At 44.7% G+C, this 26,050-nt stretch overlaps 2 protein-coding genes across 2 annotated transcripts; both read left to right on the forward strand.

Moving 5' to 3' along the window:
- Positions 1–31: 31 nt before the first annotated feature.
- Positions 32–12,900, forward strand: Ap4b1 (adaptor related protein complex 4 subunit beta 1). Its single transcript, XM_050157493.1, has 10 exons — positions 32–540; positions 2,311–2,535; positions 3,143–3,273; positions 3,595–3,742; positions 4,585–5,081; positions 6,603–6,686; positions 7,249–7,352; positions 9,823–10,030; positions 10,230–10,511; positions 10,934–12,900. The coding sequence occupies exons 2-10, from the start codon at positions 2,495–2,497 to the stop codon at positions 11,359–11,361; spliced, it is 1,923 nt and encodes a 640-aa protein (XP_050013450.1). The 5' UTR covers positions 32–540; positions 2,311–2,494; the 3' UTR covers positions 11,362–12,900.
- On the forward strand, positions 12,070–13,649 carry LOC126510814 (60S acidic ribosomal protein P1-like). Its single transcript, XM_050157531.1, has 2 exons — positions 12,070–12,121; positions 13,214–13,649. Exons 1-2 carry the CDS (start codon positions 12,070–12,072, stop codon positions 13,597–13,599), a joined length of 438 nt encoding a protein of 145 aa, XP_050013488.1. The 3' UTR covers positions 13,600–13,649.
- Positions 13,650–26,050: the final 12,401 nt, after the last annotated feature.

Genomic DNA, 26,050 nt, shown 5'->3' on the forward strand with positions numbered 1-26,050 from the left:
CGCCCCCAGGTCGGTCCCGCCTGCGCTCGGCGCTCGGCGCGTCGCAGGGCGAGGGGGCGGGATTTCCGCAGGAAGCTGGCTGGGGCATTGAGTGACGGCCTCGGCGGCTGGGACTGGAGGGCAAGGATGCGATAGATCTGCCATTCGCTGGTTTGGTAGCGGAAGCCTAACCGGGCCTAGAGATAGTTGAGGACACCCGAGGGCAGAGCGAACGACCTGCGGGGCTCCGGTTGGTGCCTGAAGGGCCGTGGCCGGGCTCGCCAGAGGCCCGAGGGGTGACATTTGTGTTCCGCCCTGGGGAAGGCACTGCCAAGTGACACCTCGCCTTTAAGGTTTTCCCTGTCCACATTTCCTCTACTCAGGCTCCCACATCGGGACTAGAAGGAGTCCACGGATTCGCCACGGAGCCCCGTGACTGTTGGCGAAGATGCCATACCTTGGCTCCGAGGAGGTGGTGAAGGAACTGAAGAAGGCTCTGTGTAACCCTCATATTCAGGCTGATAGGCTGCGCTACCGGAATGTCATCCAGCGAGTTATTAGGTATCACCGACCTTAGAATTCTAATTCCCACCCCCACCTTCCCCACCCTGCCCTACTTTTAATCCTCTTCCGGCACCCACTCTGAGAAAGTAAATGAACCTGCACACACGGCAGTTGTCTCTTTTGGCCTTGAGACTGCATTTCTGGATCGTCAGTCACTTCAGTCTTCCTACCCAGCTGAGAGGTTTCCTTCACGTCACAGACTTCAGCAGCCATGCTGCTGATCCCTGGTGCCATGACTTAACCTAGTACAGTTCTCCATTTATCATTACTATTATTATTATTATTTAAGATGCAGACCTATTTATCCCTCTGCTTGCTTGGCATTTCCACCTGGATAGTTCTTCAAAGATATGGCCAAATTAATACCAGCATTCTTCTCCTCGTCAGACCTGCTATTCAGCCAGTATTTGTGTTATGAATGTCACCAGGCATCCTACTAAACATGATAGTTAACTTTGACGACACTAGTGGTTTGAAAAATTCTAAAAATCCCCTCTTTGTTATTGAGACTGTAGTGTTCGCTCAGGCTGTCATAAGCACAGAGCCTATTGTGGTAATTTATTAATAAGTGGCCTTGTCGCCTCCCTTCATTTAGGACTTTTTGGTTATATACATTTGAAAACATAATTAATCTGTAGCTATAGCTCAAAAATGTTAGTAGGGCACAAAAGTCCCTTGGGGTGCTTTTTAAAGAAGTGTGACCCGGGAACTGACTCTGATTTCATTAGGGTGAGATAGAATCCAGGGACTGTATTTTTAAGAAACTTCTCAGCTGAGCCTATGTAGTAGTATGGTTCCACTTAGAAACTGCCAGTGGAATGAAGTCCAAGTTTTGTATCATATCACCCAAGGAACAAAACAAAAGTTCAGTTCCTGTCCATGCCTTATATCATGCATTATTAGCTGTATCCCATTTGCCTAACCAACTGATCGTTTAGCCAGGGCGTTCTGTGAGAAGTGTTTTCTGACTTTCGTAGTAGCATGTGGATGCGGATCTTCTTGGTCTGTGTTCTGTGCATCAGTTCAAGTACTCACACTGGAGTTTTTAAATCAGTGATATTCTTGGCTGCCTTCTTAGTTGATCCTGAATTTCTAAACATCTGAGGCTACACCTGCCACCCGCTCTGTTTGGTTTTATCTTACTTTGAGACAGCCTTGGCTGTTCTGGGAACTCACTGTGTAGACCAGGCTGGCCTCGGACTCGCAGAGGTCCACCTGCCTCTGCCTAACACGTGCTCAGATTACAGTTGTGCGTCACCATGCCCAGCTTTCCATTTTTACTTTTATGTGTATGAGTAAGTTTCCTGCATTGTAAGTGTACAGCATGTATACCTGGTGCCTGTGTGTGTCACAAGGCTTCAGTTCCCCTGGAACTCTAATTATGTATGGTTATAAGCTACCATGTAGGTGCTGGGAACTGAACTCAGCTTTTTTGCAAGAGCAACCAAATGCCAGTTAACCATGAAGCTCCCTCTCCAGCCTATACCTTCGAAAGATGTTGTCCCCTTATCATATCTATGGAATGATAAAGTTGAATGTACCATCTCTGTGTCATTTCCTTGCAGTGGACTAAGGATTCCAGTGTCGAATTCTTAGTTGCAGGCCCATAATAGGAAGTTGTGTGTTGTAATAGACAAGGTAGACACAACTATAGCTCGCTGAGAGATCATAATTTAGTTAGACAACCAGAACATATATAAATAAAATTCCTCTTACAGATTGGGGATTGTGTGTTTTACTTCTTTCTGTTCTTTCTATGTTTTACAGGCACATGACTCAGGGCTTGGACATGTCTGATGTTTTCATGGAAATGGTGAAGGCCAGTGCCACTGTAGATATTGTTCAGAAAAAGTTGGTTTATCTGTATATGGGCACATAAGCACCTTTGAAACCAGACCTGGCACTCTTGGCTATCAATACACTATGCAAAGACTGCTCCGACCCCAACCCAATGGTGCGAGGACTGGCTCTACGGAGCATGTGCAGCCTCAGGTGAGCACTTTTACTCCTGCCTGGCCCTCAGTGGCTGATGGATTAGCAGATTTTTAATGAGGACAGCTCATTACTGTCCCTAATACTCCCTAATACTAAGGAAAGTACTGTTCTTCCTCAAACTCAGATTTTCAGCTATCACTTTGACCTTCTAAACTGTATCTCATGGTTTTATTTAAAGGTGGTTTTCTTGGTAAAATAGTTCTGAGTTTCAGTTAAAGATGCTTAATAAGGCCAGGTGTTAGCGGCGCACGCCTTTAATCTTAGTACTCGGGAGGCAGAGGCAGACAAATCTCTGTGAGCTTGAGGCCAGCCTGGTCTATAAAAGCTAGTTCCAGGATAGGCTTAAAGCTACAGAGAAACCCTGTCTCGAAAAACCAAAAGAAAAGAAAAGATGTTTAATAAGCTATTACTGTAACAGTTTGTGCTGTCTCTGAAGCAGTATTCCAAACAGAAAAATCAAATTATAGTTTTTTAAATTTGATAGATGCTTTCTCCAAATCCTTGAGATCTGACATATAGACGTTCAAATATGAATTATTAAATCACACTTAAATATGTCAAAGCTGGTATTTCAAGATCTGCCTGACTCTAGAATGCGTTTCAGGATGCCTGGTGTGCAGGAATATATCCAACAGCCTATTCTTAATGGTCTGCGGGATAAGGCTTCCTATGTCAGAAGAGTGGCAGTCCTTGGCTGTGCCAAGATGCATCATCTTCATGGAGACTCTGAAGTGGGTAAGATCATCTGCCGTGCTCAGTATTCACTTGTGCCTCTATGGTGTGTATAATTTCAGAAGAAAAAAATATGGCTTGGTAGAAGACGACAGTGTGCATGTCTCTCTAAATCAGATGTTTGTTTTTATTCCAGCTCCTCTTTTCAGTCTTTGAAAGAAATTTATCAATTTGTATGTTCTATCTGATACCCAAAATGATGTTATTTGTCGTTGCTTTTGGTTTTGTTTTTTGTTTTAGCAGAGATGTGGCTTTGTCTGCCCAGAGCCACTGTCCCTATGACTCAAATTTTTCTCTATTTGTAATCTTTGGTTTTTGTTTCAGATGGTGCTCTAGTCAATGAGTTATACAGCCTCCTGCGTGACCAGGATCCAATTGTGGTTGTGAACTGTCTGAGGTCTCTAGAGGAAATTTTAAAACAGGAAGGAGGTGTTGTCATTAATAAGCCCATTGCCCACCATCTCTTAAATAGGTTTGGATGCTCTTTTTATTATGAAATATGAATCATGGTATGATCTTGTTGATGAATTAAATTGTCTTATTATTGTGTATGATGGGGGTGGTGATGTGGGTTTAGGTATACATGTGCTCCAGCAGAAGTATGAAGGTCAGACAACTCAGAGGCGTTGATTCTCTCTCTTCTTCCGCTTTTATGTGGGTTCCAATAGAACTCAAATCATTAGGCTTACATAGCAAATGCTTTTACCCACTGAGCCATTTGCCAGCCCAGAAGTAACTTCAAGTTTACTGCAATTATTAATTTCCTCATATTTCACTGGGAGAATTTCTCATGTATTTGTCTTGATATGTAAAGACTGTAGAAACAAGCTATAGAGATAAATTCCTTCTGTAGTACCTATTATGTCCCTGAAACTAAGCCATTTATCTTAAAATTAGAAAATCTGGGCTCTTTGTAGAGATGGCTAAGTAGCTAAGAGCACTGACTGCTCTTCCAGAGGACCCAGGTTCAATTCCCACCATCCACATTTTTACTCACAACTGCCTGTGACTCCAGTTTCAGGGGATCCAGCACCCTCTTCTGACCTCCTAGAGGGTCGCATGCAGTGCACTTAAATGTAGACAAAATACTCATACACAAAAACAAATAGACCTAGGAAAAGTATAGCAAATGTGCCTGTGTTGTGGACTGTAAAGATTGTGTTTTAGAAAGTAAAAAGAATTTGATCATGGCATATCTGTTTTAAGAATTCTCTCCCCCTTTTGTTACGATGAACCTCTACTTGGTTTATGGCAGTCATATGTAGAATATTCCATTTGTTATTAAAATAGTACTTTTGTTTTCATTTTGGACAGAATGCCAAAACTGGATCAATGGGGCCAGGCTGAAGTATTGAACTTTCTGCTCCGCTACCAGCCCCGCAGCGAGGAGGAACTGTTTGATATTCTCACTTTGTTGGACAGCTATCTCAAGAGCAGCAGCACAGCTGTGGTGATGGGAGCCACCAAACTCTTTCTGACCTTGGCAGAAAACTTCCCCCATGTACAAACTGATGTGCTTGTACGAGTCAAGGGACCCCTGCTAGCTGCCTGTTCTTCAGAGAGTCGTGAGCTCTGCTTCGCTGCTCTCTGTCATGTCCGCCAAGTCTTGCATAGTTTGCCAGGTCACTTTAGCGGTCACTACAAAAAGTTCTTCTGCTCCTACTCGGAGCCCCACTACATCAAGCTTCAGAAGGTGGAGGTGCTGTGTGAGCTGGTGAACGACGAGAACGTGCAGCAAGTGCTAGAGGAGCTCCGAGGATACTGCACTGATGTGTCTGCCGACTTTGCACAGGCTGCCATCTTTGCCATAGGTAAAGTACCCGTGCTTTGCTTTCTTGGGACCCATGTAGTCAGGAACAGTAGTAAATGAATCTTGTTTCAGAGACAAAGTACCATGCATTTTGGGTCATATTTTGGGTCAGTGATTACATGCAAGGGAAAAGAGTTGTTTTGTTTTAAATAAAGGCAGATGTTTCTCAAGGCAAACAATATATGTAAGTCAAACAGCAATACTTAAAATTATTATACTGTCTTTATGTTATCGTCTATCCAAAATGTTTATATATATATATCATTTTATGGCCTTGTAAGGCAGTCAAGAATAGTGGGTATTTTAAAGACGAAGAAACTTAGGTACACAAAGGTTACTAAGTGGCCAAAAGATCTTATGTTTTTCAAACTGAATGGAACCCAACTCTTTTGACTAAAAGTCCTCTGCTGTAATGGGCTGTATTACAGTATATAGTGCTAAGTGTAGACCAATAGAGTATCCCTTAATTTCAGAGATGTTCTGACTGCTTGAAAGGCTAAAAGAATGAAAACAGCTGACAATCTAAAGTTGAGAGGGCTAAAACTAGGTGAGGATGAGGAACGCTATATTTGAAATAAAGTTTCTGAGGCAAAAAAAGACACTAAGGTTCTTAAACTAAAAGATTGCTCTCACGTATCTCCAGCAGTAATATTTCCATTCAGTGTGTTGCATCCAGAAGGGTGCCTCAGTCAAATGTGGTATGTGCCTGTGATTCCAGCATCAAGATCGAAGCAGGAGAATCACAAGTTCAGGACCACCCTACGTACTACAGCAAGACCCTGTGTCAAACAAACAGACCAGAACCTGCTTCCCATCCTTTGTCATTGTGCTTTCAGCCTTGTGCTTGGGAACTTTTGTCTTTTCCATATGGTTTCTTTTGCTCAGTTGAAAACAACTGAATTTATTTTAACCATAGTTCCTAGCACAGCAGACTTAGTCTTACTTCATTGTGATTAGTGATTTTATTTTCTTTTAAAGATGTCTTTGGTTATTATATTAGTTATTTTTCTTGTTCCTGTGACCCGAATACCTGATATGAAGCTAGTTGAGGAGAGAAGAATTTATGTTGGCTTATAGTCTGAGGGGATACAGTCCAACATGACAGGCGTGTGAGGCAGCTGATCTTACTGCATTTTCATTCAGGAAGTAGAGAAGAGAAAGTTTACTTCTTCCTCTTAACTCATTCTGAGATCCCAACCCACATGATGGTGCCTTCCACATTCAGAATGGGTCCCCTCTTTTCAGATAAACCTTTGTGGAAATACTCTTAGAGACATACCTATAGGTGTGGTGTTTCCATGATGGATATAAATCTAGTCAAGTTGACAGAGATTAACCATCTGTGACAGCTTTGTCTTTCTTCCTTGTTTTTCATTTTTAAAACATAGTCTTGCTGTGTAGTCCAGACTAGCATCTAATTTGTGGTCCTCCTGCTGCAACCTCTGAACTTGTGTTCGCCTCTGACTAATGGGAAATGGCTTTAGAATAACGTGCTAGAATTTCACCTTTCCGTCCTCTGTAGGTAGCATTGCCAAGACTTACACAGACCAGTGCGTACAGATTCTAACAGAGTTGCTGGGGCTCCGACAAGAGCACATCACTACAGGTAATGCCTGACTTCCTGGAATCGTTTTCTTTCCTTTTTTTTTTTAAACCGAGTAGCTAGCTAACAGTAGTTGTTTAAAAAAATCTTTTCTTATTAACTGAATTTCAGTTATATCGACTTAGCCATGTCCTTGTGTCCATTATCTGTTGCCATCAGAGAAGATTAGCAGGGTAGCTAGCCTCTTCTGGCTGCTGCAGCGACAAGGCTGCTCTGTGCATAATGAAGGCACTAGGAAGCTCTCTTAGCTGTACCCCTCTTTTCTCTTCGTCCAGCTTCCAATGCTGGGCTGGAGTGAGGCAAGGAAGGCCTTATTCTCAGACTTTTATAAGTGCCAGTCACATGTGTCTTCTTAAATTGTGCAATTTAGGCACCTCATCTTCATGTCAAATTTATCTTTGCGTAAAATTCATGTGTCTTTTCTGTCTCTCAATTAATTAATAACTACCCCTCCAAACCCTGTTTTTGTGAAGTTCAGTGAGAAATCTAATCCAAACACACGCATCTTCTCAGGATTCTTTCCTGCACGGACGCTAACCCGTGCTCTTGTGTCCCTGTGCTGTAGTGGTGGTGCAGACTTTCCGAGACCTGGTGTGGTTGTGCCCTCAGTGTACTGAAGCTGTGTGTCAGGCCCTGCCCGGCTGTGAGGAGAACATTCAAGACACTGAGGTAGACTGTAATTCTCTTTTCACTTGTAATCACAGAAGGGGTTATAGGACCTGTCTTCTGAAATGGTGTAGCGGTGTAGTTTGATAAATAAATCTTGCCTGAAGAGCAGAGGCAAAGCTAAAGCCACTAGAAGTCAGGCCATGGTGACACACAACTTTAATCCAAGTATTTGGGAGACAGAGTCAAAGGGATCTCTGAATTCAAGGCCTCCCTGGGCCACAAGATCAGTGCAGAAACAAACCCAGGTGGTGGTGGCTTTAGTGCCTTTAATCCCAGCTCTCGAGGGAATATAAAATGGGACACAGAGAGGCTTAATCTGTTTAGTGTTCCTCCCCAGCCTTGCTAGAAGTAGCACCTCTCTAGTGGCTGGCTGACTTTCTTTTCTGGTTTCCAGGTTGAACCCCAGTTTTTGTCTCTGAGTTTTTATTATTCATGCTACAAAATGGAGTCTGTATCTGTTAGGTCTTGTGGTGCTGGGTATCAGACTCACGCTAGGTATACACTTCTACCACTGAGAAAGTCTCTAGCCCTGAAATGGAAGCCAATTACTCTTTTTACCATCCTGTGTCCAAGTAGGACCTCAAGCTTGCTTATATCTCAGGTTATTTTGGGGACATAAATAACACAAAAGTTATAAAAAGGAAGCTTATCTGTAGTGTTAATTACAAATTCTTTGATACCATTGTCCTTTTTAAATAATTATGAGTCAGAGATTTAGATTATGGAATTTTTTGTTGGTGGTGGTGGTAGTTTTTTTGTTTGTTACCACTTACATAGCCCTGGCTGGTATGGTCCTTGGTGTGTACAGTAGACTTGCCTGCCTCCTGAGTGCTGGCATTAAAGATGTGCTCCACCATGTCTGGCCTGTGTGGTACTTTTTGTTTGAGATTTTTACAGAAATTTATTTCCTTCCTCCCCACAAAGTTTGCTGAGTTAAATATCTAGGGGTGGGGATATCTAGACAGATGGGCTTTTAAGAAACATGACAGATGATTCTGGTGTATCTTCTAAGTTAATAACTACTTTCATAACAAGATTGCAAGAAATTCTTAAGTAGTTTTTATTGAAACATGAAACCTCAGTACACCCCTTTGGTTCTAGCACTTGGGAACAGAGGCTAGTGGATCTCTGAGTTTGTGACCAGTCTGGTCTGTAGACTGAATCCACAACAGCCAAAGCTACATAGTCAAAAACAAAAAAATAAACAAAAAACAACAACAAAAGAAACATTAAATGTAGCATGAATTCTAATTGTTCCTAATAATAAAAACCCGGAGTCAGGTATTGGCTTAAAGCTGAAGGATCAGAGAAGGAGAATGGCAGCCACTACAGTTCTTACCTCTACCAAGGCTCAGACCAAAGAGTGATCCTGTCTGTCCAAATCTTCAGACTGCTGCTGTCTCTATGAAACCTTAGACTGCATCTTCAGACTGCACCCATCTCTATGAATCCTCAGACTTAATCTTCAGAATGTATTTGAGCTCCTGTCGCCTCCTGCCTTATAATCTTCTCTCTACCCAGCCATATCACTCCTGTCTCCACCTCCCTAGTGCTGGGATTAAAGGTGTATGATCCCAAGTACTGAGATCACCTTTGTGTGAGTTCTGTTTCTCTTTTAGACAGATTCAATCTCATGTAGCCCAGAGTTGCCTTGACTCACAGAGATCCGTCCCCCTCTGTCTCCCAAGTGCTGGGATTAAAGGTGTGTACCACTACTGCCAGTCCTGTGTGGCTGACTAGTGATTTAGATCTACACTCTGACCTTCAGACAAGCTTTATTTGTTAGATTACAAAGTATCCCTACAATTAAACCTTAAATTGGACAAAAGGCCCCAAACCAAGAAAGCTTTAATTGCTTAGTCAGCCTAGCCTTACAAAAGGTTATCTTGTTGTTGTTGTTGTTCTCTTTATCTCTGGTGTCTCACATATAGCCCAGGTTGTCATCAAACTCACTGTGTAGCTAACTTTGACCTTGGACTCTCATCCTCCTGCCTCCATCAGCTAAGTGAGGAATTATAGGTGTGATCCTTACACCTGACAGGGTTTCTCTGTGTAGCCCTGGCTATCCTGGAACTGGCTCTGTAGACCAGGCTAGCCTCAAACTCAGATCTACCTGCCTCTGCCTCCTAAGTGCTGGGATTAAAGGCATGGGCCACCCCTGCCTGGCTTTTTTTTTTTTTAAACCTCACACCCCGTTTTTTGATGCTGGGCATCAAACTCGGGGTCTTGTGCCTGCTCTGTAGGCATTTTGTCAACTGCACTGCATCCCTAACCCCAGTCCCATTGCATTAGAATTTCATTCTTGTTTATTTTCGAGAAGTAGTGGAGCAGGATGTACAATGCACATTGATACCAATGAAACAGTATAGTTTGTCTCTTGGCACTAGGGGAAAAGCTACACCCGTGGCTGTCTTCTGTTTCCTTGTTTGGGCAGCCACATTTTAAACATCTATTATTTTCTAATTCCTAGGGGAAACAGGCACTTATTTGGTTACTTGGGGTCCATGGGGAAAAAATCCCCAATGCTCCTTATGTGTTGGAGGAGTTTGTAGAAAATGTGAAGTCGGAGACATTTCCTGCCGTTAAGATGGAGCTACTGACTGCACTAATGCGCCTTTTCCTCTTGCGCCCTGCGGAGTGCCAGGACATGCTGGGACGACTGTTACATTACTGCATAGGTAGGTTTCCCAGAGCAGAGCACCTGCTGAGACTCAGCTACAAGTCCTCGCAGCCTGCACTGCTGGGAAATCATGTCTGGAGCTTGGAAAGGAGGTGGTACTTTCTAAAGTTTCTTTATTTTCTCCTCTTATGGTTGGCACAAAGGTTGGAGGGAGTAGGGTGTCTGTTTGTTTAACTCAATCCATTGTTTTCTCTCAGAGGAAGAAAAGGATATGGCTGTACGAGACCGAGGTCTCTTCTATTATCGCCTCCTGTTAGTTGGCATTGATAAAGTTAAGCAGATCCTTTGTAGTCCTAAGTCTGACCCTTCTCTGGGACTTTTGGAGGATCAGCCAGAACGACCTGTGAATAGCTGGGCTTCAGATTTCAACACACTGGTGCCAGTGTATGGCAAAGCCCACTGGGCAACTATCTCTAAATGCCAGAAGGGAGAACCTCATCGCCTTGAGCTGCCTCCCAGTGCATCATTGGCCACACCAGGTAAAAATAGTGTTTACCTTCTGTCTTGCCATGGTAAAACTTTCCACCCCCCCTTGTGGGAACTGGTGGAAAGTAAAATACTGTAGCTAAATTTCAGATGCTTGCCTGAATTTGAATCCTTTGTGGGCATGAGGAGAGTCCGTCATTGGCTATTTAACATCATGGTTATTTAACCATTTATCTGAAGACAGCAGTCACCGTATATGTGCTTTGCTTTTGATGTTTATGAGCTACAATGGCCTTGAGCTGGGTGTGTACCCAAGGCTTCCCTTTCAGCCTTGGTCCTCCTGCTTTCACCCCCACCCCAAGTACAAGGAGTACAAGTGGGTACCACCATGCCTGGCAACACATTGGGTATTTTGGAATGTAAGGTAAAAATGTTGCTGAGAGTATCTCTTATAAAAGTCTTCTAATTGTTTTAGGTCACTTGATTTCTGAAGAGAACAAAGAAGGAATACAAGAATCTCCTGATCCTGAAGCTCTTGTGCTGGTCCCCAATCTCCAGCTTACTGCTGAGTATTTTGAGAAAACATGGCTTAGCCTCAAAGTTGCTCATCAACAGGTATTTCCTTGGCAGGGAGAAGTCCAGCCCGACACTCTCCAAATGGCTCTAAGAGTAGTGAACATTCAGACCATCGCCATGAGCAGGGCTGGAGCAAAGCCCTGGAAAGCCTACCTCAGCGCTCAGGATGACACCGGCTGTCTCTTCTTAACTGAACTGCTGCTGAAGCCTGAGAACTCAGAAATGCAGACCTCTGTGAAGCAGAGCGTGGCGAGGTCTGAAACACTGCATGGGTTCGTGTCTGTGTTAGAAACTGTGATTGGAACCATCGGAGACATAAAATCTTAACACTGTCTCGCTGCCTGCCTTGGGGTGAGATGAACACTTTCAAGAGTTCCTTCACTTTCTTACAGAGCTGCTGTCAGTCCACGTATCAGATGCAGAAGAGAGTGGGCAGTCTGGGAATCCCGGCTCTAATTTTTACCCTAAGTCCCTTCCAGCCTGTCAGGGATTGATCCCATTTTTAAAGGAGAGTGTTTACACAGTCTTGGTAAGGGTAAGGATAGGATGGGGTTGTTTCTCTGATCATTTTAGGGATTATAATTATTAAATATACCTGGTGCCTGTGGAAATTGGTAGCTGTCACCATTTTTGAGGGTCTTTTTTTTTTTCCTTCAGTAAACTGTTCTTGTATTACTAGGCTGCTTTTTAGGTTAGGAACCAAAAGTCCTTAATGTGGTCTAAAGTACCTCTCCAGTGTCATGGCTCCCCACTCCAGAAACAGCCTCTCTTCTGACACAGTGGTTTACCAAAGAAGAAAACAAAAAACTGGTTTATTGTAATCTCTGAGTGCTCTTTCATCCCAGGCCTTAACATCTGTTTCTTGCCTAGAGCAGTTCCTTGCTCTCACATCTCAACACGCAGTGTGTCTTTCTTAGTTGTGGGTCTTCAGGGTGTTTTGTGTGACTCTCTGCCTTAATTAGGGCTCTGTACTCAAGCTGTCACAGCTGCCACTCAGGAACGGAGAGGAAGCTCAGGTGGTAGTGCTCGATTAGCATGCACAGACCCCAAGTTCGAGCTGTAGCACCACATAAAGTGGAGTATGGTGGTGCGGGCCTGGAATCCCAGTGCTCGGGAGCTGGAAGCAGGAGGATTAGAAATTCAAGGTCAGTGTCAGCTACAGTAGGGTGCTTTGAGGCCAGTTTGGGATACATGAGACACTGTCAGCAAAAAAAGAGGAGTCCTGGTGAGATGGCTCAGCAGGTGAGATGCTTGCTACCAAGCTTGCAAACCTGAGTTGATACCCTTGGCCCACATTGTTGAAGGAGAGAACCAACCTAACGCATGTTTATTCTCTGACATCCATCCACACATATGCTGTGGGACAGAGTATGCTCCACTACATTCAATAAATAATTTTTTAAAAATCTTTTATTTATTTTTTATTTATTTATTTTATGTGCATTGGTGATTTGCCATGGGTGTCGGGTCCCCTGGAATTGGAATTATAGACAGTTGTGAGCTGCCATGTGGGTGCTGGGAATCGAACTCAGGACCTTTGGAAGAGCAGTCAGTGCTCTTAACCACTGAGCCATCTCTCCAGCCCCAGTAAATAATTTTTAAATTTAATTTATTTTAATCTTTTCTCATTTTACACACCAAATCCATTTCCCACTCAACAAATAAATTTTAAAAAAATTTTAATTGTCTGGCATGGTGACTTAGTGTGTAAACTACCTATCTCCAAGCTTGAGGATCTGAGATCAATCCCCAGGACCCAATGATAGAAGGAGAGAACTGGCTCCCAAAGGTTGTTGTCTGACCTTCATTCATACACTGTGCCATGTGTGTATGTGCCCCCCCCCAAATAAATAATTTAAAAATGTTTTTATGTTGCAGCTCTATTGACATTGTTTTCTTATTGTTTATGCTCAGTTTTTGTTTTATTTATGCTTGACTGTATTTTATACAGTGATATCACTAATGCTGTAGATGCAACAGAATAACAGCAATCTGTGTTAAGACTCAGCTGTCCAGAAAGGGAGAATGAAATACCAGTTAATCCCAGTGTGTTGGAATGGAGAAATAGATATTTACAGAGGATAGAGCTGAGACATTAGCCTCAGATTTGGCTTTGTGAAAGATTTGGGCTTTTTCCTCAACTGCTGCCGTGGTGCTCAGTCCCTCCAAGGAACCTGAGGCCACACTGGGGTGAGGCCCTCACTTCTTCCAGCGACTAGCACTGTGCTAGCCGTCCACACCACGGCCTCCACCTCTGAGCTTGCCTCTACCTATTCTGCCCTCATCCTCCACCATGGCAAGGTGGTGGTCATGGAGGATAAGATCAACGCCCTCATTAGTGCAGCTGGCATCAATGCTGAACCTTTCTGGGCTGGCTTGTTTGCAAAGGGCCTCGCCAATGTCAGCACTGGGAGTCTCAAATGCAAGGTAGGGGCTGAAGCCGCACCAGCAGGCGGTCCTGCCTTCTCCACCACTGCTGCCCCCACTGCGGAGAAGAAAGTGGAAGAAAAGAAGGAAGACTCCGAGGCTTCTGATGACGACATGGGCTTTGGTGTTGTTCACTAAATATTTTGTTAACATGCCCAATAAAAAGATGAACCTGTAAAAAAAAATGATTTAGCAGTCAGAATGAAGAGAAGCATTTCTTTGTCATATTTTTTTCTTACTACATTGTGGGTGAGTGTGTGTGTGCAAATGTACCCTGTGGATTCTGGGTATCTTCAAATTTTGTGCAATCCTATTTGACCACTCAGCCATCTCTCCAGCCCTGTCACCAGACTTTAATTTGTAAGAGAAATGTGCATGTATTTCTTAGGGCGACATGAGGTGATAGGTGCAGGATCCTCATAGGAAGTTGGTAAAGAGTTTCGTATGACATTTTCCTTATGGAAGCAGAGAGCGTAACAAGCTGAGCTCAAGGCACACCTTTGCGGGCTTACAGTAGCATCTCACCAACTAGCTTAGCTCAAGAATGTCTGTCTAGATATGTAAATTGCATGGTCGGCTTTGTTTTTGTGTTTTTGAGACAGGGTCTTAATGCAAAGCCCTGGCTGGCCTGGAACTTGTTATGTAGACTATTGTGGCCTCAAAGTCATCAGAGATCCTCTTGCCTCTGCCTCCTAAGTGCTGGAATTAAAGACTCATGCCATCATGCCTGGTTAAATTATCATAACAGATAATTTTTCACTCATGATTTCTCTCAACGAGGTTCTAATAGAGTGAATGGTAGGTAGTATTGACTTATTTAATAGGGAAGAGGTAGGTAGTACTGACTTACTTAATAGGAAGAGCCTATGTTTTGGGAACTGCTTATCAAGGAGTCTTCCCAACTGAATAATTCTAAGGGCAGTGAAGGTCTTGTTACCCTTATGTCTACAATACATTCCCCATAATATTTCTTAGTGAATATTTGTTGAATGAATAGCTGTAAGGAATTAATGGTATTCTTAAAATATTTATTTTGTGCATATATGTGAGGGGGGATAAGTGCCAGGGTGTGTGTTATAAGTCAATACAACTTAATTTTTCATTCCCCTGTGTGGGCAACAGGAATTGAACTCAGGACATCAGGTCTAGCATCAGGCAGCTTTTCTCATTGGGCCATCTTATTGACCCCTAGACTAATCTGAGGTTGATGTCTGAAATATGTTTTATTATAGTCTATTAACTATACAGAAAGTAATGAAATGCCATTTAGACCAGAATTTTTTTCTTTTTTTTCTATTTGTTTTTGTTTTTTTTCAGACTGGGCCTTACTATGTTGCTATGTAGACCAGATTGACCTTTAAACCAAGGTCTGCTGCCTGCCTTTGACTTTAGAGTGCTGGGATGGTTTTGAACCACCATGTAGGTACTAGGACTCAAACCCAGGTCCTCTGCAAGAACAAGTGCTCTTGACCTCTGAGCCATCTGCCACACTCTGAGAAATTGCTTTTGGAAGATGTATTTTATTTATTTATTTGTTTCAGAGTCACAGGTCCTGCTGTTACAGGTATGCATCACTACACCTGACCTGGGAGTGTACTTTAAATTTTTTTTTAAAATATTTATTTATTTATTTATTATGTATACATTATTCTGTCTGTGTGTATGCCTGCAGGCCAGAAGAGGGCACCAGACCTCATTATAGATGGTTGTGAGCCACCATGTGGTCGCTGGGAATTGAACTCAGGATCTTTGGAAGAGCAGGCAATGCTCTTAACCTCTGAGCCATCTCTCCAGCCCTGTACTTTAAATTTTTAAAAAGTTTAATTATTCCTAGTGGGGAGTGGTGGCAGGGAGTGGGAGGGGTGTGTGTGTGTGTGTGTGTGCATCTCAAAGGATGCTGGTGGAGACTAGAAGACAGCGTTTGAGAGGAGGTGCTGTTCTTGCACTGTGTTCTGAGGATACAACTCAAGTCTTCAGGCTTGCTCAGCAAGTGCTTTTACCTGCTAAGCAGTCTTATCAGCCCCTGGAAAGTGTAATTTCCAGATGGTCCCAGGGAAGTACTGATTCTTCCAGTTGCTTGGCTTTGCTAATTTGTAAACAACATGACCAAAATGCTGTATACCATGAACTTACTAATTCCTAGCATTTTTCACCTTAGGAGCTCTGTTTAACTTCTGTGAACAAGTGGCTTGATGATATAATATAAATGATGCCTGCTTTTCTTTTAAAATCCCAAGGGCACCTCATCCTGGCTTCTAAAAACAATGGCCCAGTCTCAGCCTTAGTTGATAGGTAAGCATTATGTAACCACGTAATGCCGAGGCAGCCATTTGTATCTTAACAGACCATTGTTTATCGCTATGAACTAGTAACAGTTATATATCTTTTTCTTCTCTCTATCTGGATGAGGGTTCTGACTACTTTTTTTTCTTAGCTACTGGGTGTTTGGGGGAGAAAGGGAACATGACTTATTTTCTTTAGGTTTCCATACTAAGAGAACCTACATCTGGGAAATTTACCCATATACCCTTGGTGTTGCTGATGGAAGAACACAGGCTTTGGGCCAGGATCCTATAAGGAGACAAGACTTTAAGGGGCCTGATGTCTGCTGTTGTGGTTAGATGGTGGCAAAAAAACCCAACAACAACAAAATGACTGTAAAGTATTATGGTCTTATCATGATGTTAGGACTGAAGGGAGGTGGGCTGCAGGGAAGAGACTGTTTAGGAAGGAACTGCATTGAAAGTCCAAAGAAGTAAATAAGGTGTGAAAATTTATTCCACAATATCCCCGGGAGCCTATACTCTGTTTATATAACCTTATTTATTATCGGTACATTAATTATACAAAATAATACAAAGAAGTTGAGACTACATTCCAAAGATGACATTTGCCCATAAGCATATCAGTAGTGAAATGGTGGTTTACTATTGTGAGAAAAACTTGTGTTTAAGGTAAGAGAGACTTTTGTGTGTATATGTGTTTGTGTGTGTGTGTGTGCCGGTACAAATGTTTGTGCATACCTGTTTAGGCCAGAGGTCAAAATTAGATGTCTTCCACCCTTACCTTTTAAAACAGTCTCTCACAGAACCTAGAGCTTACTGCCAGCCAGCCACAGGAGTCCCCTTTGTCTCTGCCTCTCCAGTGCTGAGGTGACAGCTACACGCCATGTCTCTGCAACTGCTCCCATTGGTTGCTGGATGGCACCACCGTGATGCCAGTTGGGCTAGGCACCAACCGGTGAGCATAATGCCCCACATTAGGTGCCATTTTGTAGATGGAGACTGCACATTGGTTTTCCGGCTGCCCAGCTGCCCAGACCCAAATAATCACACAGAAACCATATTAATTACAACACTGTTTGGCCAATAAATAGCTTAGGTGTATTTCTAGATAGCTCTTATATCTTAAATTAACCCATTTCTATTAATCTGTGCATCACCACAAGGCTGTGGCCTTCTGATAAGGTTCTGGCATCTTTCTTCCTTGGCAGTTACATGGCGTCTGCCTGACTCCACCTTCTTTCTCCCTGCATTCAGTTTAGTTTTTCTGCCTAGCTCTATTCTGCCCTGCTTTAGACCAAAGCAGTTTTTTAAAAAATTAACAAATGGTAATAAAACAGTCATAGCATACAAAGGGGAGTCCCAACAACCTCTACATATATACTTATTAAAAAATAAAAAATGTAGCTGGGTGGTGGTGGTGGACACCTCTAATCCCAGCACTCGGGAGGCAGAGGCAGGCAGATCTCAGTGAGTTTGAAGCCAGCCTGGTCTACAAAGCAAGTTCTAGGACAGTCAGGACTGTTACAGAGAGAAACCCTGTCTTGAAAAACCTAACTAAATAAATAAACATAATTATGCATGTGTTATATGTGTGTGTGTGTGTGTGTGTGTGTCCGCGTGAGTTTGTGTGCATCACGATGTGTGTGAAGGTCTGAGGGGCCTCGAGAGGGTCAGTTCCCTCCTTCTACCTCGTGAGTCCTGGGGATCAAACTCAGGTCAGCAGTATTGTGAAAAGTGGTGTGCGAGAGAAAGACGCCATGAGGCAGAGCTCATGTGGAGGGGGCTTTTATTAAGGGAAAGGGAATGGAAACGTGGGGAGAGGAGGGGAAGGCCAGCCTCTGGGGGCGGGAATGGCGGAAGAGAAGGGAGAGGAAGGGAGGAGGGAGAGAGAGAAAGAGAGACCGACAGAGAGAGAGAGAGGGAAGGAGAGGGGCAGAGAGACGGTGTGTGTGTGTGTGTGTGTGTGTGTGTGTGTGTGTGTGTGTGTGTGTGTGTGTGGCAGGGCCCACCTTTAAAAGGGAATGTAGTGAATGTGCACAGGAGGAGCTCTAGTGGCTGCAGCCCAGGGTATTTCCTGTCAGAGCCCCAAGGGCAGGGCAGGTGTCTGAACACTAACAGTCAGGCTTGCTGTGAAGTAGCCACAGAGCCACCTCACTGCCGCCCTCCCGTTATCGTTTGTAGTGTTGATATAATTCCAGACTTATGAAGAAGTACAAGAAATTCCAAGAAACCTCTAGTCCACCCACATGAAGCATTTTGGTCTGCCTTATGTCTTATGCTCTCTTTTTCCCCATAGTGTTTACACAAGTGCCATACACAGCCCTATGTCTGTCTACCCTTTCTGAACTATGCGAGCTCTGTTGGAGATTCCCCCTCAGCTGGTGTGGACGGTCTTCCTAAGAATGAAGACATGACCATGTACAGTTCCAGCACAGTTATCACACTCGGGGCCTTTAGTATTTTTACAGTCCCATCTACAGGACACATCCCGTCCCATCTTTGATTTGTGCGTCTATTTTTTTCCTAGTCAGGATCTAATTTAGTTGTCATAGCTCATTAGCTTCTTTTATACTGTAATAATTACTAACTCTCTCCCTATTGCTTGACATTAACTTTTAGCAGTGGGGCTTGGAATAGAAATTAAATTTAGGGCATGCTAGGCAAGAGCCATCTCCACCCACCTACCCCTTTCTTTAGGTAACGTCTCGTGTCATTCAAACTGGTCATGAACTCATGCAGTCCTCCTGCATCCATCTCCCGAGTTGATTATAGGTTGAGTCATTATGCTGAGCTATCCACAGAGTGTGTAAAGGCTTCAGAAATCTTGGTTCAGAGCTAAAGAGATGTCTCAGTTTGTAGATTGCTTGCCTAGCCTGCAGGAAGCTCAGGGTACTATCTTTAGCACTACGTAAAGCCAGGAATGGTAGTGCATGCTTGTAATCCCAGACCTCAAGAGGTGGAGGCAGGAACATAAAAAGTTCAAGATAACCCTTGGCTATAAAGTGAGTTAGAGGTCACCCTGTCTCAAAAGAGAAAAGAAGATGAGGTTTCTTTATATAGTCCATATTTAAAACCACACTTCAGGAGAGAACTTGATCACTCAGTAGTGGCTAAAGCCCAGGTGGTATAGGTACCCAGTCAGGAGCTGAATTCCAGATCTAATATTTGCTAGCCCTCATTGAAACAATAACAACAACAACAACAAACAACCACACAAAGGCCTAGGACCTCACAGCCCGTCGACTGAGTGAGCACAACGATGCTGATGGTGACAGCACCCAGGCCATCGTTCGCTGGGTTCAAAATGTGTTACTCAGATAGGACACTCAGAGTCAGTGTTGTGGGGCATGCCTGTAATTCCAGCACGTAGGCCAGTTCGGGGGAGGGGGCAGACTTAAAACAGTTTTTGGGACAAAAAAATAAAAGCTCAGTGTTACTACTATCACCTATGATTGAAAAAAAAAAAAGTCCTAGTGAAACCCGAAGTGTATATACTACCCTGACCTGAAAAGACAATGTTTTGCATCTTATTGTTTGAGGTCCTGGTTTGCTGATAAAGAAATTGAGTAGGACTTAGGCACATCGATGTAAAAAAAAATACAGAACTGGGGAGATGAAGACCTGTGTCCCAGCTTTATCTTAGTCTAGAAGTTTCTGTGTGATCTCTGAAAATTCCCTTGATGTCTCTGAGCCTCTATTTCCTCACATGAAGAATTATGAATACTGGGTATTAAGTAGTATAAGGTTAACTAGGCTGGCTTTGTTTCATGTAAAACTGATCTTGGGACTAGAGAGAAGGCTCAGCAGGTGACAGTACTTGCTGCTTTTTCGGAGGGCCTGGGTTTGACTTTCAGTGCCCAAGTGCAAAGACTTAATATCCACCTGTAACTCCTGCTTCAGGGGATCTAGTGCCCTCTTCTGGCCTCTGTGTGCACTGGACCGGCATGACATATACTCACACATAGAAATAAAGAAAAATAACATTTAAAATAATTCAAAACTGGGTCTTGATTGTGACCTTTCCACTTAACGTGAAAGCTCCTCACCTACCTCTTCTGAAGGTACAGACTCCCAGCCAGACAGGGCGCTACACACCTGCAATCCCTGCACCCAGGGGAAGTTCTAGGCCAGTCTGGATAACTAGGGCCTTATCAGAAATCAAGAAAAAGGCACAAATCCTATCATGTTCCCACTCTCACGACCGCATCTGAATCTAATCTGCCTCCCAAAGACTCTTCAAAAAGTCATCGAATTTGTTCCATCTTTGATGTATGCCTTTTGTAGAAATGCAAACATTTATTGCAGAAGGAACCCAAAGATGTGACTACCAGGAGACCCACTGGGGGACATTTGCAAAATGGCTGTCACAGGAAGAAACTGGACTTGACCTATGGTGATTGGACAGATGAGGGGACAGCCTCAATCTGGGCTGCTGGGTCTAGAGTTAAGCACTGCCCAGCGTTATTAAATGCTACCAAATCGTATTAAAGGCTATTAGAATTGTTCGAGCTGAGCTTTTTGCTGCATCTTTATTATAAACACCCTTTTAATGTTTCTGGGAATGGCTGGACTGCGGGGAGTTGGCTGTCTGTCAGGCCCTTCCTTCATGCCGTGCTCAGGGAACTGTTACCTGAGCAGTTCCTCGGCTGGTACCTGGCTGGACTGCCCACATGGCAGCCTGGTTGTTTTGGGGACTTTATTGACACTCAGTGGCCAAGGTCCATTTCCACCACAGCTGAACACGTGCTCCAGTTGTGACTGTTCTGGACAACACCGGCTAAGAAAATAGCGCTCTATGCAGTAGAGCAACCCCGGGCGTGCCAGGCATGGTTGTGCAATCCTAGGACACAAGAGATGCACAGGAGGATCAAGAATTCAAGGTTAGCCTCTGCTGTGATTTTAAGGTCATCTTGGGCTACACCAGCTCTATCTATAAAAAAGATCAATCGATAATAAGTGTCAGTGAACTAGACACTATGCTGGTTACTCTTCAGCTGTCTCGTTCAGATCAGAGGGAAGATTTCCATCACAACCCCCACCTCCATTCCCCGACCTCCACTCTGGCCCAGCAAAAAGACACGGGTTGTTGTAGACGGTAACCCTTCATTTGCATGAAGAGCTGCACCATGACTGGTGCAGGCATCCCTGCCACACACACACCACCTGGTAATGGAGTCAAACTTTCCAGCTCGCTATTCAAATCAGCTGGGAGTCGCCCTTCTCTGCTGCTCCCTGGAGCTAGAAAAGCATTAAGGCTCAATAAATGGAGTGTGGTGGTTTGAAAGAACCCCCCCCCCCCAGGGAATGACACTCTTAGGAGCTGTGGCCTTGTTGAAGGAAGCACGTCACTGTGGGGGTGGGCTTTGAGGTCTCCTACGCTCAGTGTCACGGTTTCCTTCTTGTTGACCGCAGATGTAGAACTCTCAGCTCCTCCAGCACCACGTCTGCCTGCATGCCAGCCGACATGATGATAATGGACTAACCTCTGAACTCTAAGCCAGCCCCAATTAAATGTTTTCCTGCATAAGAGTTGCTGTGATTAGGGGCTGGAGAGATGGCTCAGCATTGAGAGCATTGCCTGTTCTTCCAAAGGTCCTGAGTTCAAATCCCAGCAACCACATGGTGGCTCACAACCATCTGTGGTGAGGTCTGGTGCCCTCTTCTGGCCTGCAGACAGGATATTGTATACATAATAAATAAATAAATATTTTTAAAAAAAAGTGATTAGCAGTGGTGGCGCATGCCTTTAATCCCAGCACTCGGGAGGCAGAGGCAGGCGGATCTCTGTGAGTTCGAGACCAGCCTGGTCTACAAGAGCTAGTTCCAGGACAGGCTCCAAAGCCACAGAGAAACCCTGTCTCGAAAAACCAAAAAAAAAAAAAAAAGAGTTGCTGTGATCATGGTGTCTCTTCACAGCAAGAGAAACCCTAAATCAAATGGTCTCTCCCAAATGGTCTTTTCTATCTATCTATCTATCTATCTATCTATCTATCTATCTATCTATCTATCTATCTACTGTCTCTATCATCTATTATCTGTCTACTATCTATTATCTATCTATCTATCATCCATCTATCTATCTATCTATCTATCTATCTATCTATCTATCTATCTATCATCTCTCTCTTATTTTTAAGTCAAGCTCTCACTATTTAGCTCTGTCTAGCCTGGAAAATATGTAGACCAGGCTGGCCTTGAACTCACAGAGGCTCCCTAGCTTCTGCCTCCTGAGTGCTGAAACTGAACGTTGCTGATTTTTGATTTCTGTCACACACAGGCTGAGCTGCTGAGATGAAGAGAGACAGCAGAGCAGCTCCGACAGCAGCAGCAGCAGCGGTGAGAGAGCATCCAGAGTTCCCCGGAGCAGAACACAGACAGCGAGCCGGAACAGGACCTGGAAATAGAGAAAACGTTCTCCAAGGCCCTGGGGACTAGAAGAGCTCCAGGAAGCTGCTAAGCCTTAGGAGTTGAGGGTCCTTGTCCCTATGGCAGGAGAGGTAGAAGATGTGGAGCATACAGCTAAGGTTTGGGAACGCCAACACTAGTTAGTTGCTGCTGCTGCTGCTGCTGTGAGCCTGAGATTACATTGGTTACGACTGAGAGATGCGACAGCCCAGAGAGAGAGAGAAGCCTCTGATCTGAGCACCTACAGCCATAGACTCCGGACCCAAGAGCCTGGCACCATAGCCCTTAAGTTCTCAGGACTTAAAGCTATAAGGTTCTGAGTCTGTCAGCACAGCCACAAGCCTTCGGCACTCAAGGGTCCCGGTCTACCAACATTAGACTAGCTACCTCTCTCTGAGGGTTTCCACGTGAGAGGAGCAAAGGCACCCAGTCAGCTGACTAGTAGCACAAGATGCCTCTTGATTAAAGAATATCATGACTGGCAAGATGGCCTAGGATGTAAGGTGCTTGTCCCAACCCTAAGGACCTGAGTTCAAGTTCTGGGATCCACAGGTAGGAGACAACCCGCTTTCTCAGGTTGTCCTTGGCCCTCCACACCTCCCGTAAGGTGCATGAGCACACACATGAAATACATATTAACAATTTTAAGTAAAATCATAGCAATATGAAGCAACATCACCCATTTTACACAGTCATCTAAGAGTGCAAAGATACTGGTAAACATGGGAGAGGCAGATAAGGGAGAGAGAGATAGGGCTACAAAAAATGCACAAGACCGGCATGGTGGTCCACACCAGTGGTCCCAGCATTGGCAGGCTGAGGGGAGAGGACTGCCCCAAATTTGAGGCTGCACTGAGCTACATAGTGACTTGGAGGCCAGAGACAGTGAGCTGACATAATTCAATCTTCCATGCCAGTCTCAAGATGGGCTGGCTCTGCCTGCCACCCTGGTTAAATAACGGTGACCTTGAGTCTTGGGAGAGTTGCGGTTTCTGGCTGGGGTTTTACCTGTGAGAAGGTGTGGGCACCTGCAGAACCAGCCTGGGAAGAGACCAGTTCTTCCCACAGGTGGACTGGAGCTTTGCTCGGCCCTCTGCCAGCCTGGGGACTGTGGAGAGGAAGGGCTGTCAGAGATCATACCTGTCAGTGCCCCGGGGCCAGCGGGTTGGTCGGGAATGGAAACTCATTTAAAACTACACCCTAGGACTCAACGCCCTGTCATTTTCTTTACAAATCTTCTTTCATCGTCATCAACTCGGAGAGGTGAGCCGAGCAGTCTGTGAGTCTCTGTTGGACATGAATGCATCTAGTAAATCCATACTGAATGCTTACTGTGTATTCTGGGAACACAGCCCTGAACACAGCACACAGCGCTCCATCCCCACGAGGGAAGGCAGTGTTGGGAATGGAAGTAATCTGACAGACTTAAACGGGGTGGACAAATAGGAAGTCACTGTGTTTGTGAGTGGTGGTCAGGGAAGACCTGGCTTGCCTTGGAGCAGGGACCTGAGGATGGGGTAGAGATGGCAAATGCAAAGGCCCAGGGGTGGAGTTGGGCTTGGGGGCTTTCAAAAATAATCCCCCCCTTTTTTTTGTTTTTTTTTTTCGAGACAGGGTTTATCTGTAGCTTTGGAGCCTGTCCTGAAACTCCCTTTGTAGACCAGGCTGGCCTCGAACTCACAGAGATCCGCCTGCCTCTGCCTCCCGAGTGCTGGGATTAAAGGAGTGCACCACCACCACCCGGCTTATTTTATTTTATTTTGTTTGAGACAGGGTTTTTCTTCAGCTTTGGAGCCTGCCTTGGAACTCGCTACATGACTTCAGATAAGTTATTTAACTCCTCTGGGTCTCAGTTTACCTACCTGTAAAGTAGGGTTCATGTTAATTTATTGATTGTGATAGGGAGCTTCTAAAATGATTCGTAATAATTGCTTGTGTTCACCCCGCCCCGGCCCGTGAATGTCGCTCATTTTCTACTGATGCTGTCACAAAGCCACAGATGTGATGGCTTAAAGTAATCCGGTTTCCTATTCTGCAGCTCCGGGAGAGACTCATTGAAGTGGGTCTTCCTGAGCTACAGCCAAGGATCACACGGTTCCTCCCTCCCTCCATGCCTTCCTTGCTTTTCCTTCCTTCCTCTTTCTTTCTCTCCTTTTCAACCCCAGGGCCTTGCGCGTTCTGGGCACACACCCTACCCTCTGTTTCTCCACATTGGCTTCTTTCCTTCTGGAAGTGTCAGGGAAGAATCTGTTTCCTTAGCTTGTCCATTCAATCTAGAGACTGCTTGCATGGCTTAGCTCATGGTCTCTTCCTCCATCTTCCAAGTGCATTGCTCCAAATTCCTTCCCATCATCCCACCCGTCACTCACTCTCACTCTCCTGGGCTTCCTCTTCCCGCTTAGAAGGATCCTCATGACAAGACTGAGCTCACCTGTGCAGTCTAGAACACTCTTTCCATCTCAAACTCCTTCAAAGGCAAAACCCCGAGCCATGGAAGCCGCTTTATGAACTGTGGCAGTTGTGTCCCGCGCGTTTTGAGGGGCAGGATTGTGAATTCAGTCTGCTGCAGACAGCCACATCACATTTGTGACTGGGCGAGGAAAAGACAGCGGCTTTTCTCTCGGGGGTTCTGTCTCTAACTCATCATTTTGGGGAAAGCCAGATGCAGCAAGAGGCAGCTGCATGCAGGGATCCATTTAGCTAAGAACTGACGCTTCCCATAAAGGCCCATCACACACGGGGCTGCCAACAATCGTGAGTATACTCTAAAATGGCTTCTGCACCCAGCCCTGGCCAACAGCCGGATCTCGGTCTCAGGGGCGAACCTGAGTGACCGGGCAGCAACGCAGCCTCCCAGATTCCACATCCTCAGAAGTGGTGTGAGAGGAATTACCTGGAAGACGTTGCTAAGCTTGGGGTCGTTGGTAATGTAACAAGGGACAGTTACATCCATTTAGCTTATATCTGTTGAGTGCCTGTGGTGGTCTGAAAGAAAATGGCCCCCAAAGGGAGTGGCACTGTGAGGAGCTGTGGCCTTGTTGGAGGAAGTGTGTCACTGTGGGGTGGCTCTGGGGTCTCTTTTGCTCAAGCTTCCCTCAGTGTGACTTTCAGTTTCTTCCCGTTCCCTGCAAGACGCAGCACTCTCAGCTCCAGCACCACGGCTGCCTGCACGCGGGCATGCTCTCTGCCAAGATGGACTGCACCTCTGAAACTGTAAGCAAGCCACCCTTATTAAAGGTTTTCTTTATAAGAATTGCCGTGGTCATGGTGTCCCTTCATGACGATAGTAACCTGGACTAAGACAGGGACTGTGCCGTGAGTCAAGCTTTACTTGATGTGTTGGAGAGCAGCCGTGAATGACGCTGAGAAACCCCGTTCTCACAAACGTTAGGCCACCAGAGGAGACGCGTGGACATGTCACAAGCTGACAATATTTTGTAGTGTCTTTTTTTTCTATTTTTGAGTCAGGGACTGTGTTGCTTTGGCTGGCCTTGAACTCTATGCCTCCTAAGTGCCGGGATTAAAGGTGACCGCCACCACGCTTGGTAAAGGTGACAGTTTTTAGGGGGAGAAAACACAGTAAAGGGTGGGTTTGCTGGAAAGCTGGTGTTTGAACAGAGGCTTGAACATAAGGGAGGGAACCACTCATTTTGGGGGAAGAATATTCTAGGTATAGAGGGCACAAGTGCTAAGGACCTGTGGTGTGTTCCTAGGGGAAGATTTGTATCACTCTTTACTCTGGGTCTGAGTCATTTCCTCTCAGGCTTAGATTGTAGGATGGAAGCTGCAGAGGGTGGCTCATCTCACGAAGGGAGGGAAATTCCAGGATCATTTATAGGAGGGAAGGGACATAAGAAAACAAAACAAAACAAAATCCCTTAGGATGCAGGACAAGCTCT

Source organism: Alexandromys fortis, unplaced genomic scaffold, assembly GCF_014885135.2.
Source record: "Alexandromys fortis isolate MF-2015 unplaced genomic scaffold, M_Fortis_MF-2015_v1.1 scaffold_78, whole genome shotgun sequence".
Taxonomy (NCBI): Eukaryota; Metazoa; Chordata; class Mammalia; order Rodentia; family Cricetidae; genus Alexandromys; species Alexandromys fortis.

What these genes read in the sequence shown, in the direction of transcription:
- Ap4b1 (XM_050157493.1), top strand. Translation starts at nt 2,495, where the DNA reads ATGGTGCGAGGACTGGCTCTACGGAGCATGTGCAGCCTCAG. An exon ending in ACAAGAGCACATCACTACAG is followed by an intron (nt 6,687 to 7,248) that starts GTAATGCCTGAC and finishes CCTGTGCTGTAG; the next exon opens with TGGTGGTGCAGACTTTCCGA. An exon ending in AGAACATTCAAGACACTGAG is followed by an intron (nt 7,353 to 9,822) that starts GTAGACTGTAAT and finishes TCTAATTCCTAG; the next exon opens with GGGAAACAGGCACTTATTTG.
- LOC126510814 (XM_050157531.1), top strand. Translation starts at nt 12,070, where the DNA reads ATGCACAGACCCCAAGTTCGAGCTGTAGCACCACATAAAGTGGAGTAT. An exon ending in ACATAAAGTGGAGTATGGTG is followed by an intron (nt 12,122 to 13,213) that starts GTGCGGGCCTGG and finishes AAGGAACCTGAG; the next exon opens with GCCACACTGGGGTGAGGCCC.